At 45.9% G+C, this 18,235-nt stretch overlaps 1 protein-coding gene across 3 annotated transcripts in view; it reads right to left on the reverse strand.

The window, feature by feature from the left end:
- Nucleotides 1–2,664: 2,664 nt before the first annotated feature.
- MXI1 (MAX interactor 1, dimerization protein) overlaps nt 2,665–18,235 on the reverse strand; it is a 58,067-nt gene continuing 42,496 nt past the window's right edge. For 2 of the 3 annotated variants that reach the window (XM_061458793.1, XM_061458794.1), the window contains exons 4-6: nt 6,930–7,044; nt 5,573–5,744; nt 2,665–4,558 (exon numbers count right to left, since the gene is read on the reverse strand). In XM_061458793.1, coding sequence (XP_061314777.1) covers nt 4,395–4,558; nt 5,573–5,744; nt 6,930–7,044 — 451 coding nt within the window. In that variant the 3' untranslated portion in view covers nt 2,665–4,394. Of the gene's footprint in view, nt 4,559–5,572; nt 5,745–6,929; nt 7,045–12,795; nt 12,912–13,704; nt 13,726–18,235 lie in introns of those variants that run through there. The other variant, XM_061458795.1, reaches the window with a different exon arrangement.

The raw sequence follows: 18,235 nt of genomic DNA on the forward strand, positions 1-18,235 counted from the left end.
TCCAAGGAAGTTTGAAGGCACAATGGTACTTTCCAGATACTTTGTGTGAGCAGAGAGAAAGGACACACTCCACGTGCCTACAGGTCCCACAGGACAGCTAAGAGACTATCACAGACATGGAGGAGTTTCAGTCACTATCAATCAGGTCACAGAACTTGTCGCTTACCAGAGAATCCATGGGACAAAGCCCTGGGAAAACCACCAGACTTTATGCTGTTATTTATAGACATCTTTTTCATTATCATTTGCCTCTCTAACCTCAGAATGAAGTCTTGGGTTTTACCATTCTCTTCCAGGAAGTGACCCCATGTTTCTTTCCAATGGCTGGTGCCAGAAAATATGCTACAAGAAAAAGCTTATGATGCTGAAAAGCTTATGATGCTGAGAGGGAAAAACCTCATAAATTACTACCTCTATTTAGTGCACATGATAGATAACCCTCCCACTGAAGCCAAATGTTTCATCTGTTTCAAGAGGGCAACACAGAAATACAGACCACAAACAGGGAGATGAGGAGCAGGAGCTCACAGGCTAGAAATAGATGGTATCAAACAAAACAAAGGAAAACAAAAGCACAGCCCCTGGGATAAAGCAGCTCTGTCCAGTTAACCCCTTTGTTATTGACCTACAGATTTCTTGAGGCAGATGGATTTGAGAGCACCTTCAGCATGACATGTCTCTAATGGAACAGACATTGTATCGACCTTCAAGGGACAACAGGATAACTGTGACAAATGCAGCCAGGGAGTCATTGCCACCGTGACTGCTGACATGAGATGACACGCTGTAATATGCCTGTGTCAGGAGAAGGAAGGAAAGTGAGTGCTGGATGGGTTTTGTAATGGGTTTTTCCATAGCAAAAGGACCCACCAAGAATCTAGTTTACAGAGGAAAGGCTTGATGGAGTGAGCTTAGGAGGGAGCTGAGGCATGTGCATCTACTATGTGGGCAAGCTGCTCAAGGAAAGTACATCCAGTTCTGGTTCTTACATGAAAAGTCACCATATTCTTCTAAAATGAAGCAGAAAATAGATGTAGCCCTTCAGTTACTCTATAAACACAAAGCAGAAAAACAATGGCACCCATAAAGCAAGCCATAAGAAAACCTTCACACAATTTGGCAAAGATTAAAAGGAAAATGTAATTCCACCCCAAACTGCCACGTGGTGAGAGCGTTACTCTGGGTGAAACTATAGCTAATGTGGTTGCTAGAGCCCCGGGCCACAGAGGAGAGGACCGGGAGTGAAGTGCTTCACTTTACTCTCTGCTTATGGAGGAGTAAAGCGATGCCTCAGAAGCAGCACAAATCCCACATCACTGTGCATTAAGAAATGCCAGAGTTGGGAACCCAACAGCAACGTGCTTTCAGTGCCTTTGTCTTTCAGGATGAATGAAAATAACTCATTCTTTTTATTACAGAACCTGGCACACGGGACTGCTCCCAGCAGGGACAGCTCAGGAGATTCATGCGCTTTCAAGCAGAGGAGCTATTAGGATCATCTAAGTGGTATCCTGCATAACCATATGAATTGACCTGTATGTATGAAACCTTCTCTGAGCTAATATTCATCTAGAATGCAACCAACCCCATGTCTTCACAGTTACTGTAAAGGCTCTTAACTCTGGTTTATGCCTGGTCCTCCTCCTGGCTGGACCACTGCTGCTAGCTGAGCGCTCAGGCAGGTGGTGGGTGATGGAAACTCATCTGCTGTTTTCTCCATTGTATTTGCACTTGACATCAAGATCCCTTCGAGGCCACAACACTAGGAAAGGCAGGAGATATCAAACTGGCCCTGGAGCATACAAGCAAACATTTCAGACACATTTATTCCAACCATATCACTGTTTTATACCAACCAGGAGAGCAAAGTCATTCCAAACCCCTTGAACTTTAGCATCTCCTTGCTGTGGTATTTCTTTCCCAAGCAGCCATTTAAAACAAACAGAAATAACAGGAAGGAAGAGGTGAAGGCACAGCTACAGAAAAGGGTCATAAATAAATAAACCCACTGGTGTTCAACTGCTCAGCACCAGGGCTGCTGGTGGTCAACACTTTCAAGAAGAATAATAATGAATAAATAATTATAATAATATAGAAGAATAAAAATGAATAACATCACTTGCTAGAGCTAAACCTTCCCACTTTTCAGAACCAAACCTTGTGTCATCCAGAGATTATACAGGCCCCAAACATAAATCCTCTTCTTTGGAAACCCCCAGGCTTCATTTGTTAACCTGGAGCTCAGTTCTGCCTGCAAAGGACTTCTGCTCCCGCCAGGTCACCTTCCAGAAGGAAGAAGAATGGATGCACCGAGACACTGGATTACATACACACAAGTGAAAACAGCTTTAAGAGCAGCAACCTGATCCAGAGTTAGAAAGCAAATTCATTTCAAAACCCCTAAACAAACAGAAATCATTCACTGCAGCCATGCGAAGATCATTTCTCTGCTCAAGCAACTGTTGTGCCTCTTGCAGGGGATGACACATTTTGGAAGACAGTAGGGAAAACATCAGGTTATTTAAACACAGGCAACTTATCACAGTGCAGAAGTCTCCAGCAGACTCACTCAGGATCTTCCCATCGCAGGACTGAAGGGCACAAGAAGAACAAGGAGTCGGCTGCGGTGACACAAATGACCCAGATGGAAGAACACGACTCATATCAGATACAGAAATGTTTAATGGCATTAAAGTGCTACTTTAATGGGGACCATATGCTAACATTTAAACACAATTCCACTGCACTGCTAAATACGGTTGTCTTTAATTTTTTTTATTGTATTTTACCTCTTTTTGCCCAACCCTACCTAAAACAATAAAATAAAATCTAAAGGAGTGAAATTAACAACCCATTCAAATCAGCAATAAGTTATGAATTTCATAAAGCATATTTTTTTCCTTTTTCTTTTTTTTTCTTAGTAATGAGGGGTAGTTAAATTACTGAAGGATATACAAAGTTTCAAACAATGCCATAGGTGAGGACTCTATTAAACTTGGAAAACAAAAGAATCCTGGCCATTAAAAAGACAAAAATAAAACCAAAAGCAAAGCCCTCAAAGTGCAGGTTAGAACGCTCGTCTTCATGAGAATTAGAAAACAGTTGCTAGAACAGCTCTTAACAGCACCTGCATAGGTAAGATGGCAAGGCCCTTGGGAACAGGACGTGCAGTCAAAACGGTACATTAACATGAGAGACGTGCTGAGCTTAACTAGGTTAACTACTGGACTGGAACTTCAAAAGTCAGCAAAGGGAATGATTCTAAAAAGAAATCCGAAGAAACCCCCACTAAACCTGGCCTCTTCCAGCTAGCACAGCCTTCATCCGTTGGGTGCATGGCAAAAAAAAGCATCTTTGCATTTCATTGGGTCAAGTGCTTCATCGAAACAGAGATCTTCTCATGGCATAAATTCATATAAAAGACATCTAAGGTTTCGTATGGACAAGCTCTAAAAAGACGCATCAGACTTGGGGTGGTTTTCCCTCCCAACACATTTACAAATGTTTATCAAAAAATCTCTTCAAATAAAAAGGTCAGAGTGGCTCAGTATCTGGGTATGACTTTCTGGCATGTCACCTCTCGTGTGTGCTGGTTTCTTTCTGTCCTCAGCTGGTTGTGTGCCTGAGCACGCACCTACCGGGAGATCTGCTGTCGGTGTCACAGCCAGAGGCATGACACAGCCCACGATGTGCTGGTACGTTACAAGCATGTACCCCTCGCTTTAGCCCCGCAGCGGAGGTACTTGCTTATTAAATGATGTCCAACAGAAAGCTGAGCTGAATGGTGTTCTCTCCTGAACATCTCTCTTTGCAGCCCCTCTTTTTCTGCGCACAGAATGTGACCTTAATCATTATTGTCATTGTTACTCCTAGGCTACATAAGCCTTCTTGGATTTCCTAGTACATTACGACAGCATTGGATTGTGACAGACTGTAGGACACGGTCCTTTTAGGACCACAAAAGCTCTTCAGAAGGGCCTAAACTAGGTTGTTCAACCTGAATTAAATAGAAGACATTCTGACATTTCTCAGATCTTATGACAGAAAGAGAGGGATGAGTCTCTAGTATCCTCTTTCAAACAAAGAAATTCAAAACAAAGTGTTTCATCACTAAGGTCTAGATCCAGGTCCCACAGAAACAAACGGATTTCACTGACTTCACAGGGACTAGTGTTTGGTCTAGCTTTTTGCCAGCAGGAATTGGGATCGGTAACATGACCAAATGAACACATGTGGGTTTCTGTGGAGGCTTCCTTTACCCAAAAAGCTTTATGTACAGGTCTCTCCAGGACTAGCTGTCAATATGTCATTTCTGAAAGAGGATACTGGCATCTAGGCCCCAGTGTGATCACCCCAGTGAAATCATTCGCCCTGCACTGTTGTCTCACTTGGTTCTAGGAAGCAAACGAGAGCTTGAGACTGGCGCTGGAGTAACCCTCGTCACTCCCAATACTCTGCAAGCTGCTGTGATCATCAATGTCACTGATGCTGGTTGTGCTGATATTGTCCACTTCTCCATGGGAGAACTCTGTGCTTTCAACATCCACTTCAATCTCTTCTAAAAAGGAAAATAAGAGAAACACACACAGGTTAGCACCACAGGCCCAACTGCTCCCTTCAAGCCAGCAAGCTGCTGGGGCTCCCCCACCGAGGGATGAAGCAGCATTCCAGCAGGAAGACTTCCATCCATTTCCCCGGAATGCTGTGGCTGTGGACATCATTTCAAAAACACTAGATACCAGCTTGGAGTTCTTCCTAGGGACTTGGCCTCCAGCATGCTGGCCTCACTATCAGTGTAGGTTGGCCAAACCACACACTGAACTTGTTATACTACCTCCTTCTTTGGAGCTCTGGTATCCCAGTGTTGGAAACAAAAACAGTGGGCAAAAGAAGAAATGGAGCATGAAGTTACACCAACACACACTACTTGCTTGATACTATGTTCCCAAAGCTGGGAACACTCATGTAGGGCATTACAGTGCATCACCATGGGGACTTGGGTTACTCTCAGAGATGCTCAGTGGACTTCAGAACATAAATGCTGCTTTTAAGAAAGCCTTAGAAAGCAGAGATCTAGTTAGCCAGGTATCTTGGCTCCTAAACCAGTTCAGAAATGTTCCAAAGGGACTTTTTTAAACTACAGACTCACACCCAAACTATACAGCACCTTTGGGTCTATCAGTAAATATCAACCATCCATTGTGCCTACACCTCTCACCACAGCAGAGATATTTAATGAAAGGTAAATCAGTCTGCCATTCAGATCATCTCTATCCAGTTTTAGCTGAGGAGGTAAACTCTATGGGAAGTATGGGGGAAAAAAGGAACGATTCCAGGAATTTTAAGAAGCAATTTGCCTGGCTCTGTTCTCTTGGTTATACCATGGCCTAAACACAGAATGAGAAGCTGGATGCTGCTTTGCAACATCCGTTCCAGTCCCACTAGTATCTGCTTATGTTTTCCTCTTTGTGTTGTTGAGGGATTCAGTAGACCAAAAAGCCCAATGGGTATCTTCACTTTACCATCAGGTGATAAGCTACCATCTTGTGATAACAAGTTGAGTGACACCCACCTCGCTCCGAGTCCGAGTGATCCGAGGAAATGGTAGATCCAATGCTGTCCATTCGTATTCGCTCTATTTCCTGAGGACCCTGTAGTTGTTCCAGTCTTCTCTTTAGGAATCTTTGTTCTCGTTCCAGGTTCTCAAGCTGGTGCTGGCTTCTCCTCTCAGCCTCTTCAAGTTTCTGACATGAGCAAATATGACTCAATAATTCATTTCAGCCTTTTCCCCTTCTCTCCCACCTCCACTGCCCAGCCACTTGCTTTGCTTTAGACCTTCCCAGGGCCCAGAAGGATTTAAGCTGCAACAGAGCCCTCAATCAAGCTGCCTTGCAGTCCCTAAGAACAATGCCATCTCCTCACATCTCTTCCACCTCCCGAGCCCTGATGAATTATACACATTAGTATAAAAAGTCTCTGAGGACAAAGCCTCTACAGGGGGAACGACTGGAAATGCAGCGGTTTGAGGGTCATTCTATGTGGATTCAGCCACTTGCATTACCAAATCTGTCCACGAAGGGGCCTCAATGCCCTTAACTAAACATACTGGGGGTTTGTTACGATAAGCTGCAACATAAAAACGTGCTCCGGGAGCTGTGTGCTCCTTGCTGCGTGGTTTCGTCGGGTTTCTCAGAAACACTTTTCTATTCAGTAAGCGATTTACATAACCTACTACAGATTTCTTTGATCACAGCTGGGAAATCTACCAGGGCACTGTTCTTTGTTTCCTACAACAAGCACATTGCATAAGGAGGAGTCATTTCAGGCTAACGCCGTCCCTTCAGCAGTGCTTTTCCTCCCTCCTTCACCACCCATCCTCCCTCCCGCTATCCTGACCTGCGACAAAGTATTTCAGCTTCTCCCAAATACTGACAATGCTGCATTTTTCTTTCCGTGCTTTGCTTTCCCAAACGTGAATCTAGAAGAACAGTGGGCTAGCTGGCAGGTTCACACATGGAACCCCAGCAAGCCAGCCCCGTCTCACGCTCCTGTGACTTGTGCTAATGCTTCAGCAGTGGAAAGTCACTAGCACGTCACATTTCCCATCAAAACGCAGCCATTCAACAGTAGGCATGTTTTTCTTTAAAGAGATTCAGCTGTCAATGAATGATGACAATAGAGAACAAGCCCCCTGCCCCTGCTCTCCAGATCAATCATTTCTGTAGTTAACACAGTTCATTATGGACTCTCTAACAATGCAGCTTGTAGCACTGATAAATGATGAACCAAGGGGACAAGGCTTCCTTGTCTTTGTTTCTTTTAAAGGTGTCAGTCTTCTTCAACAGTCACCTCTAGGCAGCAAGAGCGAGCCACTGAACTGCACTTCCCAAGAGCCCAGGCTGAAAGCAGGTGGGAAAAGCAGCTCTTACCTTGATATGTGCTTTGGCTTTGTTGAGCAGCCCAAGCGTTGTGTGCCGGGTGCAGTCTGGTCCTAGCGGTATCAGAACTTTCAAGCGTTCTAGACACAGGCGGAGGTGAGCTCGGCTGCGAGGGGAGGAGAGGAACATCAGAGCTCTGCTTTCAGAAGGGAACATCATTTCTTCTCTACCTCCCTTCTACAAGGCACTTTGCATGCTTCCCCCTTCCCACACATCACAAGATTCCCACAGGTACCAGGACACGCTGCCACTGAACTATTTACAGTCCAAACATCAGCTGCTCACCAACACTCACATTATTACTAACCTCTGACAGACACTGTTTATTTTCTTGCTGTCTGAACTGATAATGTGACTCATCAGGATGAGCTTTTTGCAGCGTCTAATGGTTCAAGCACCTCATGGATTTCCCCTCTCTCAGCTCCCTGCTGCCAAGAAGAACTTCTGTGAAAGCAGTTTTGCTGCCCCTTGCACACTTGTGCATTGCTGGTTGGGACATTTGCTATGAACTGATCTAAGCACTGTCTTTTTGCACAACATTAAGAAAGATCCAATAAGAAAAAACACCCAAACAATCCCTGCTGTCAGTAAAGGAGATAGGAGGATGGTAGCTCCTAAGGACTGCACTCTTCCTCCCTCCCAGGCCCAGGTCTGAAACATGGATGTCCCATCCCTGGTAGTGTTCAGGGCCAGACTGGATGGGGCTTGGAGCAACCTGGTCTAGTGGAAGATGTCCCTGCCAATGGCAGTGAGCTGGAACTGGGTGATCTTTAAGGTCCCTTCCAACCCAAACCATTCTGTGATATTCTATGATATGTCCTGGGGAAAATGGGTCAGGCAGTAGTGGGCAAAGCACATGGTCTGTTTCTGCCGTCTCCTCCTCTGTATTCACATATGCAGGAATGAACAGCACATTTATGGAAAACTATCCAGTCTGGGTTGCCTTTCCCCCCTCCTTCTCTCTTTCACAGACATTAATGATTTATGTCCAAACTTGTCATCCCAATCAATAACACAATGACATCAGCTCCACCATTCACAGGCAAGAAACACTGGTGCAAAAGAGCCCTGAAAGCCTATCCCAGCCCCTGCTCAGGCACAAAGAAACTGAATCATAGCCCCATCCATCTCAATGCAGGGGAAGAAGCAAAAGGAAAACAGAAAAGAAACCAAGAGCAGAGACAGTTCATTTCCATTTGTGTTTCAAATTCACTATTGCCCCCGGTTTGAAAGGGGTGGGGGAGAGGAGTCTGTAATCAGGCAATTATGCCAGTGACAAGCAAGGATGATTAAGGGTGGAAGGGTCAGGGGTTTTGCTGATGAACTGTCAGCACGGGAGTGTTCACTAGAGGTGCTGTAGCTGTGAGCTCCTCACTGCTTCAATTACACATCTCCTTAGGAAGGGTCCATCATTCTGTCTCGAGAACAGCCACAGGGCTGCATATAACCAACAAGGGCCTTGAAGAACGTGTGTTTTCCATGAAATGTTAACAACTGGAGGGGTGGGAAAAGAGACATCATAATCCAAAAATCAAACTGAAAAAAAACCACAAATCACCTCAATCTCCTCTTTTACTTTTCAGCTTGCTCTAGGGCAAATCCCATTTTCCCAAAACCCCATGGCTGGCATGGGGAGGTTTTGTTCTACCTGGAAGCCCACTTTAAACATAGAGCTTCATCAACAGGAGTTGTGTGCACCCATTACAGCTGTTTGCCCAACGTCCCCTGATGACCTGTAGTGTCAGCAATGAGTAAGCACTGCTGGCTCATACTGGCACTGTACTTCATGTCATCCCACAGAGACTGACTTCTTGCAGCTAGAGAACAGAAGAGGACAACGATCTTGTGGTCAAAGACATTGTGGGGTTTTAACCCATTTTGGGCTATGCAACAGAAGCAAGTCACTGAGTCAGAGTTGTCAGAGCACAGCCATCAAGCTGCAGCACAGAGCAGCACATGTCTCTTCACAGCATGAGTCGAAGCACTGGCCATAGACTTCACCTACGGGATCAGCCCAGGTTAAATATGCATCTAAAGATGTGTGCGAAGATCTAGAGGCTGAGGAGCAAGGCTGATTCCACCTAACAGGAGACTTGGTACATAGCATCTGCTACAGGTAGGGACCACAGACTCCTCCTGCCCTGCTGAGCAAGGGCACCTCCCAGCCCATGGTGGAAACTGAATTATTTGTGCAATAGCAAACAAGAAGTTTGGGGAATCAACATCTAACCAGTGCCAATCATACCACAATCCACTTCTAAATGCAGAGAGCAATGGACAACACATCTACAGCCCAAAGTTTGGGCTGAGTCTCAGCACTGGAGGTTTTACCAGGAAACAGGGAAGGCACTGCACCAGGAACTGCAATTCCTGGAACCAGGGATCAACTTTGAGCAGGAGTGAGCACCAAGTACTGGCTGGATTGCTGGGAATGTGGTTAAAAGTATGGCATTGATCAAAAGCTAGGCTATGTACAGACCCAATGAGATCCACACTGTTAAGCACCTGAAAGCCATATGCAAAGATCCAGCCTGCAATAAAACCCTGGGCACCAAAACACTTCCCACTGTGCCCCAGAACCACAGCGGATTGAAGGTTACTGCACTCTGCAGGCCCTGACAAGGGCAGGGAGAGGACAAAGCAGTCAGAGGGTCTGTCCTCATGAGGACACAGAGAGTTACTTCCTTGGCATGCAGGGCTCCAAAGTGGACATTCCCCCATTTCCAGATCCCCACATTGGATCTCAAAGCCCAGAAAATGGCCCAGGCTCACACAGATGGTTTTAAGCTCTGCTGGCTGGCCACCAAATGCCTGCAGCAAGGGTGATGGCAGAGGCCATCAGCAGGGGACACCCATCTGTGACATAGGGTGTGAGCTGATAAGCAGATAGCACAGCTCGGGCAATGAGTACACTGCACGTCCAGGTTGTGCTGGCTGAGCAGAGGCTGGTTTGGAACAGGTTTGACCAAAGCAATCACTTCTGTGCTGCTCTTGGATTTTCCCCTTATTTTGTACTCAGAGTTGAGCCGCTGCAAACCTCAAGTGTGTTTGTATCTCCAGCCACAGCTCACAGAGGGAAACACACAGGGCCTTACATCAGCACACAGTAGCAGGCCAGCCTTAGTGCACAGGCCAGTACAGAGCAGGGACAGCCAGGCCCTTCAACCAGCAGTCACCTCCTGCTCAGGAGCTACTGGACCTGGGAACCGAGATAGCAAAGAGCAAAACCCAAACCATCCTGGCATGCCAGCATGCTGCTTTCCTTTTCCTGAGGAAAAAAATCATTACTGTGAAGGGGCTGAGGCGCTGGCACAGGGTGCTCAGAGAAGCTGTGGCTGCCCCATCCCTGTCAGTGTTCAAGGCCAGGTTGGACAAGGCTTGGAGCAACTTGCTCTAGTGGAAGGTGTCCCTGTCCCTGGCAGGGGGCTGGAGCCAGATGATCTTTAAGGTCCCTTCCAACACAAACTATTCTGTGATTCTATGATTCAGAGAGATCAAATCCAACAGCTTCCCCAGTTCTCCCCCCTCTGAAGTGTTCAGTACTTTGCCTTCGCATTTTTAAAACCTATCCCGGTCACAGTCCCTGACCTCCCTCAACTTCCACAGCCCAAGTGGACCACGATGGGTTCTTAAAGCACAGAGCACACAGACAGGTCTGACACACTAATAGGTGGCTTCAGTAAAACCCAAAATACAACTCCAGAGCACAAAAGCACCACAAGAAATTTAGCTAAAACTCCATTTCAGAGAGAAAGCAATCACCAACATATTAACCTTTCTTATCGAGTCCTCGAGCTGTACCTGGACAGCTGTAATCCCACAGGTCAGGCCATGATCCAAATGTCTTTCCCCCTTGTTTACCTGGACTCTGTTGCAACGTGGCTTTGACAACGCTGCAGGTTCTTGTATGTAATGAAAATACCAGCATTGTGCAGGCTCCAGACAGAGCCAGACGACTTTCCATTTAAACCACTGGATTATGCCAATATTTGATGCATCTGCCAATATCTGGAAAAACAAGTCTAAACGCCCATATTGTTATATAACAGAGAAACAACTCAGGCTTGGCGCAAAAGGCTGTTCCCTCTCGCTGCTTTGATCCCAGGGAACGCAGAGCATGACAGAAGGTGAATTCCAGTTTCAGCTGCGGCAGAAGCCTTTGCACACTTGCTGCAGGGGAGATGGGAGAAGCTGGAGCCCTTTCTCCTGCCTAAGCATCCTTGGAAAAAAACAGGCTTTCACAACATCATCCTGAGCACACGGTAGGTGCTGGATGTGCTGAAGAAGGAATCCATGGAGCATTTGAAAGGAGGGGGCTCTCCTCTTTATCAGGAGATCAGTCTGGTGCCCCACTCCTGCTCAGCCTGGTGAGGGGGAAATCTCCTGTTTGAGATTACCATGTGGGGCATCAGGGTGGCCAGAAATTGAGCAAAGCACCAGAGGGGCTTCAGAAAACCAGAGTGTAACACACACCTCTAATTCTATCCTGTTTTACCAGGCAACTCCGGCTAGGACAGAGCCCCTCTGCCCCTTCTGCTTCCCCCCCTTGCAGGGCCAGGGAGAGCCTAGAAGTTCTCCAGTGGCGTGGAGGGCAAACAGAACAAGGATACCCTCTCTTCTCTTCCAGGAGCTGCTGTGGATGAAGAAGGTACATCAGCTCCTAAACCAGCAGCCCCATAGCCCTGCCAGCTGATCCACAACAAGCTATAAGGTGGCTGCATGTGGAAGAAGGTGGTGCTGGCCCCTGCAATGGCAGCCCCACTGCTGCCCACTGGGCACATGCTGTTCTCCCCCCTTTCCCTTTGTGCCTGTGTGAGAGCTTCTGACTGAATTTAGACTATCTACTTCTATCCCACAGCTTCCCTCCAAGCCCAAGCCCCCCAGCCCTTGGTCCTAAGCCCCTCTCAGAGGAGCCTGGCCCCTGCTCTGTGCAGTCCCTCCTTGCACTTGGCTCTGCCTGGCTGCAGAGGGCTGCAATTTCACAGCCTGCTCTCCTCTTCTCTCCTCTCCCAATGACATCATCTACTCTGATTATATAAAGCACAGGGAGGAAGCCTTTATTTATGCATGCTTTTTGCTCATAGCTTCAGCTGCCTCCCTGTACAACATGCACTCAAACCCCACTGCAGGAACTGAGCTCTCTTTTGCCTGGATCAAAACTGCAGTGCAGAAAATGATGTGGGTGCAAAAAAAAAAAACCAAACCCATTTCCTTCCCCCACTCCTCTGAGGACATTTTTGAGGGGTTTGGGGTAGGAATCAACCTAGCCCAACACTCTGCACCACAACAAGCTGGGCAGGAAGCCACTAACCTCCTTTCAAGCCTTGGGCCCGCTGCTTACAAAGCACAAGGGCTAGAAACCCACCTACTCTTAATGTCTCAGAAGCCCCTTGCAAGAGCCAGCCCAGGGCTGGAAGGCCACCAGCAGTGTCCCTCCCTGGACCCTGGTGGTCTCAGCCAAACCTTGGTGCACCCTGTGCTTGAGTGGGTCCTCCTGCTCGGATCCATCCTCCTTTTGTAAGTGTTGTAGCAATGGCTGTGGGCAAGACCACCACAGAGCCATTCCTGAACATCAACATCCCTGTAGAGACTGCAGCTTCTTTGCTAGGACAGGTTTGGGGTTTGTGGGGTGTTTTTCCACCTTCCACCATGGGCAGAAGCAATGGGAACTGAGAGCAGAAACTTTCTGTGCTGAAGAGTCAGTCACACACGTGCACAGTCAGCTCTGAAGCAGCAGGTTTACCAGATTCAGCACTATCCCCTAGTCAGACACTGCTGATGGGCTTTGCTGAATCAAGGCCTGAACATCTGCAAAACACACACATGCACGGACACACACACACACAGACACACACACTCTCCTCCCATCTTTGAAAGATGAAGCCTCCCTCCCAGCAGCAAATGACCAAGTCGCCTCCAGAAGCTCTTCAAAATGCTGAATTCTGATTTTCGCATGTTGAAAGAAGGGAGCATCTGAGGGAAAAGAAAAGCATTTCCCAGATATTTTTGTACTACGCCTGCAGGTCTACAGGGCTTGAATTCAACAGTGGATTTAAGCATGTGCTTAACATTAGGAATATGCTCATGTCCCACTGAGGCTAAACCAGACGCTTGATCTCTAAGAGATGTTAAAAGCCAGAACCAAACCAAATGCAGCGCCAAAAGAACCAGCAGAAGGTAGATCCTAACATGGAAAAGGACATTATCATCCTTCCCCTCTGCCCTCCTCCTCTTCCCTCTACACCTTTTCAAAGCCAAGTCTAATTTAACCCTGAAATTAGAAACCACCAACTTTGTTTGGATTTCAGAGCTAAGAGATTACTTAAAAAATTCAGGAGGGAATCACCGGTTAAAGAAAGCAGTTCCTGGAGAAATACAAGTGACCCCACATCAATAATTCACTGGATGAGAATGATTTTTTGATAAAAGTAATGAGAAACACATGCAGAAACCACAGGGCAGAGAAAATGGGGAAAAATAATGGATTCCTTCTGAAAGCAATTCACAGGTCAGAGGCGAGCTTATCTCTAACAGCCATCATCTGACTTGATCTCCTTGCTCTCATGTCTCATCTGACTTGCTCTCCTATGTAACCCCCAGCCCTCTCTGCAGTATCTGCCCCCCTGCTTCACTGAACACTTGTCTTCAGTGAAGAGGATGTGCCAAGCACCTGGATGGGGAGGCACTAGGAGACAGGCAGTGCTGCTCTTCTGCAGAGCATTATACAGGTGGCACCCAGCCAGCCTGCAATAGACACACCACTCACCCCCATTCCACAGGACACCACAGACGAGACACGCGCTTGAGAAGAAACCTGGCTCAGAAATATGCACTTAAAAGTTATTATTCTCCACCTAAGCTGTGAAATCATTCAGAACAAGCCTTGCTTTCTGATTGTAAATCAGGTCTCTTCTCAGGTTTATTTGTTTTCCTGCATTTGCTCCTGGCTGAAGGAAATACTTGCTCATTGCCTCTGTTTCCAGTCAATTTCTACCGATGGCTTCCTGGCATGTAAGAGTATTTGTATTCCAAATGCTAATAAAATGTACCATGAAAAAGTAATTGGAAAAAAAAAAATAAGCCTTTAGATCTTTGCATTTTTTTAAGCTTTTCTATCATTTAAAATAAACAAAGAAATGAAAATTTAGGCCTGACAATAAACAGAGTTGACAATGTGATACAAATACAAATTTAAAGGAAAAAAAAGAGTTCTATGGGCACCATTTTCAGCCTGATCTTAATCATGCCAGATCTGTCTGAGGAAGTTAAAGATCAGCACACACCAACTGCATTCTCCAATCAAGGGCAGATGAAAAGCAAACCACAAATGAACAGGCCCATGATTAAACAACAATAAGACAAATAACAGTAATAAGAACTCAAAACCAAGGCAATGCAGCTTTTCAAAGGCACACAAATCAAGGCACCTCTGCCACGTTACAAGCTACATGACAGGGAGATAACGGGTGGCACAGTGCTTCAGAAAGCAGCATCCTGATTCAAGCCCGTAAGTGGAAATGAAATACAGACAGCAATGAATTTATGAGCTCTGCAACAGCAGTATTTTGTCCAAAGGACACCTCAGTCACAAATCCAAAACAAGGTACACTGGCAAAGGAAGTCCTTTGCACACACAAATACCCCCAGCTCTTCTAGATGGGAAGACTCTTTGCTGATTTCAGCTTTGGAAGAGCTTTAAGCTCTTGGCAAACAGGCTGCAAGACCAACAAACCTTGTGCCAAATGGTCTGTTGCCACCACTGGTCTGCTCCAGCATGGGTCCTTCTAGCTTACTACTGCAGTCTGGCGGGAGACACACTCTTTCCATGTCAAGGTCTCTCCCTTGCCTGAGATCCTTCTAGGTACAGAATCAAATACTACTGAGGGCTCTCCTAATTTCATCTTGATTTTGAAGGCAAATTAATTATTTCAAGGCTTTCCAAAATCAAAAATGGGGAAGAGAGGAACAGAGGGAGGGGGGAAATCAGGCAGTCTGCAATCCCTTGGTCACATATGGGAGATGTGGATGAAAGATTTGGCTTTCCTGTAGAACAGGAGTCTCCTGAGCTGCAATATGGAAGGAGAATACACACTTTTAGCTTTAGCTCCCAAAGGTTGGTCAGTCTGTCCACACTGTGTGGACACCAAGTGTTAATCATGTTGTTCAGTGGGTGCAGGGGTTGGCCTACAAACACCTTGTGTTACAAGGACATGTGAGAAAGCTTCCACTTCCAAGATTCAAGGCCACAGCACTGCAAACACTTCTGGAAGGCAAGGACTCCTACTCTCATGTCAGAAGGCACTTGAGGGAGTAAAATTACTCTCATCTCACACTGAGTCTCTACTACCTTCCTTTTCACTCTCTCCTCTGACCAGCACTGCAAAGGCTGGGCTGTTTGTTCTGCTATCACTAGCCATAATCCTTCAGCCTGCCCCGCTTCTGTCCTCTTCTCTGACAGACTGGGCTAGAAACTCTTTGGACCAAGAATACAGTTGCCAAATGCACTGGCATCTAAACAAGATCCTATGACTGCACTCAAAAATCTCAAATCAAGCTGATCCTAAACAATTAGGCTAAAGCAACATTATGATTCTGAAGCTGAAGCGATATATCTGGGGCTATTTTTATTCACACAAGAACTTCTGGGCCTTTGGGTCTTACTTGTTGCACATCTTGGAAGTTTTTCTCTTTGAACTAGAGGGCTAGAATACAGAAGCCTCATTTATATGAATAAAATAATAATAATAAAAGATACCATCTGTAATCCCATGACTTCCAAACCTAGGATGCTTAAAGGAATGGCAAAAAAAAATTAGAATACAGATGCTCACAGTAATAAAAATGATACCATTTTGGAAGGTGCCTCCTCCAGAATGAACTCACAGCTGTTTGGTAACATGACTGCTCATCCTTTCCTAACCCCTTTGATCTTCAGAGGCACCAGTGAGACAGGCTGCTTAAACTCAGTAGAGAAAGACCAAATATAACAGCCTGTGCTTCACAATGAAAAGGTGATGAGAGCAGCATAGGTGGCCAGCGGCCCAGCAGACGAATGGAGGCAATCAATGCCTGGCATTCTCTTGCCCCTTCATTTTCATCCAGGTCCAGCACTGACCTCTCAGTTCATCAGTTCTCTGTGCCTTTCTTTGAGAAAAATTTGGACAGTTAAGAGATGTCAAACAGCAACAGATTTAACTCCCTCCCCCCAAAAAAATTATGTACTGATGATCTACTATTATTGATCCTGGCCTTTAGCCATGAAGTATTCTAATTCTGGTGCATATAATTAACTGAACTCTACTATAGCACAACACATAATGTCACCAGCTAAACCCCTTTTAGGCTGAGCTGTGCTTACAACAGCACGCTAAGCCCTACAGCCACCACAGGCCATAAATGCACTGCATCACATCCTCCTGACTTAAACACAGCCTAGTTTGCTGTTGGTATGGTCACGTCGAGGTACCTCTTGCACAAGATCATTTGGCACCAACATTTCCGTCATGCTCACTGCCAACCACACAGGTGTCACAGTTTTGTTACCCTGGCGGTATGATATGGTTACAAGCCTGCTTTTGGCTCTTGGGAAACATGCAAAGCACGCTGTAAACAGCAACGTGCAACCCAGGCTGGTTAATTATAAAGCCCCAACTAGCCCAGTCTAATAAAAACCCCATCTTTGTTAAAAGGTGGTTAAAAATAGCCCTGCTCTGTAAATAGCCAACAGTGTCCTGTGCTGCCCTCCTCACTAATCCCATTATAATTATCCTTCTAGGGATACACAGTGTGCTCACAGCCACAACGTCTGGTGATGCTGCTCCAACCAGTGCAGCATCCTTCTCCATACCACCACCATGCCTGCAAAGCAGCTGTGCCATTCATCAGGACTCTGCAGAGTGGTTCCTCTGCCAAAGAGGAGCAGGAATCTGCTTTGCTGTGACCTATGGATTTTCAGCTTTACTGCTAGAATTGGGTCAGCAGCAAAGATAGCCAAGATTTTCCAAACTCACCAGCTATTCTTGGTTATTCTGTTCAGAGGTTTCCTGGCTGAGCACTGTGCCTTTGGAAAGGAATGAGGAGGTATTGCAGGCTCCTGCAGGGCTTCTGCAGTCAAGACACTTGAGAAGCAGGGATACTCTCATGCCATAATCTTTAAATGCCTCCAAAACTGCCAGGCAATGGAAAAAGCTCTCCAGTTGGGATCTATATCACCAAGTCCTCAGAGCCTCTCAAGGAGGAATCAAAGATGGTGCACAACCTTTGTCTCTGCACTGAGACTGGAAGAACCTGAGTAATCAGGCAGCTTCCCTCCAGGCAAACGGAAAGTGACCCTGGACTGGTAACCTGGCTACAGCAGAATGGTCCATAGGGTGTCACAGCAGTAAAGGCACAGACAGTAACTCAGATCAGAGCTCCTGTTGCTTCCTAATACTACTGAAAAAGACTTTGGTGCCTACTAAATAGTCAGGTTTTAAACTACTAACGCCACTGACCAGTTGAAAGAAGCACTTGCTTTGTAAGACAGACATTTAAGTCCATCAGTGAAAGAGTAAAGAAATGCTACTAACTTGTTACTTGGGAAAACATATCTCCTGTTGTCAAAATAATGAGTGGGGAACATGTTGATATCAGGAATATACTCTGATCTAAAGAAAGCTGGGAAGGGACTTTTTTACAACGGCTTTAGTGACAGGACAAGGGGGGAATGGCTTTAAACTGACAGGAGAGATAGAGACTAAAGGAAGATTTTCTTTACTATGAGGGTGTTGAGGCACTGGCACACCTTGCCCAGAGAAGGTGTGGCTGCCCCATCCCTGGCAGTGTTCGAGGCCAGGTTGGAACTAGATTATCTTAAGGTCCTTTCCAACCCAACTCATGCTATGATTCTATGATCGTAAGGTCCCTTCCAACCTAAACCAGTCTGTGATTCTATGATCTAGTACTAGAAGTTATTTTTGTCATTTGTATATATATTTTTAATTATACAGATAAGCTATTGCTACTAAAAGATATTTGTACTGTTCATTAAGATAGGACAGAGATTTTCCACCCCATACATTGCTTTTCACAGAATCACAGAATCATTAGGTTTGGAAGGGACCTCTGGAGATCATCTAGTCCAATCGCCTGCCAAAGCAAGGCCACCTAGAGCAGGTTCCACAGGAACATCCAGGCATTATATTCCAGTTTCCTCAACTCATGGAAGAAAAGCTAATTCCTAATGAAAGAGATTGACAATTTGAATAGTTGTTTACACAGAATCTTTTCTTCCAGAAGGAAAGCATGTGCTCTTCATC

The sequence above is a fragment of the Pezoporus flaviventris genome, unplaced genomic scaffold (genome assembly GCF_033815535.1).
Source record: "Pezoporus flaviventris isolate CSIRO_AGI_PZ_B2104156 unplaced genomic scaffold, CSIRO_AGI_Pfla_v1 ptg000029l, whole genome shotgun sequence".
Taxonomy (NCBI): Eukaryota; Metazoa; Chordata; class Aves; order Psittaciformes; family Psittacidae; genus Pezoporus; species Pezoporus flaviventris.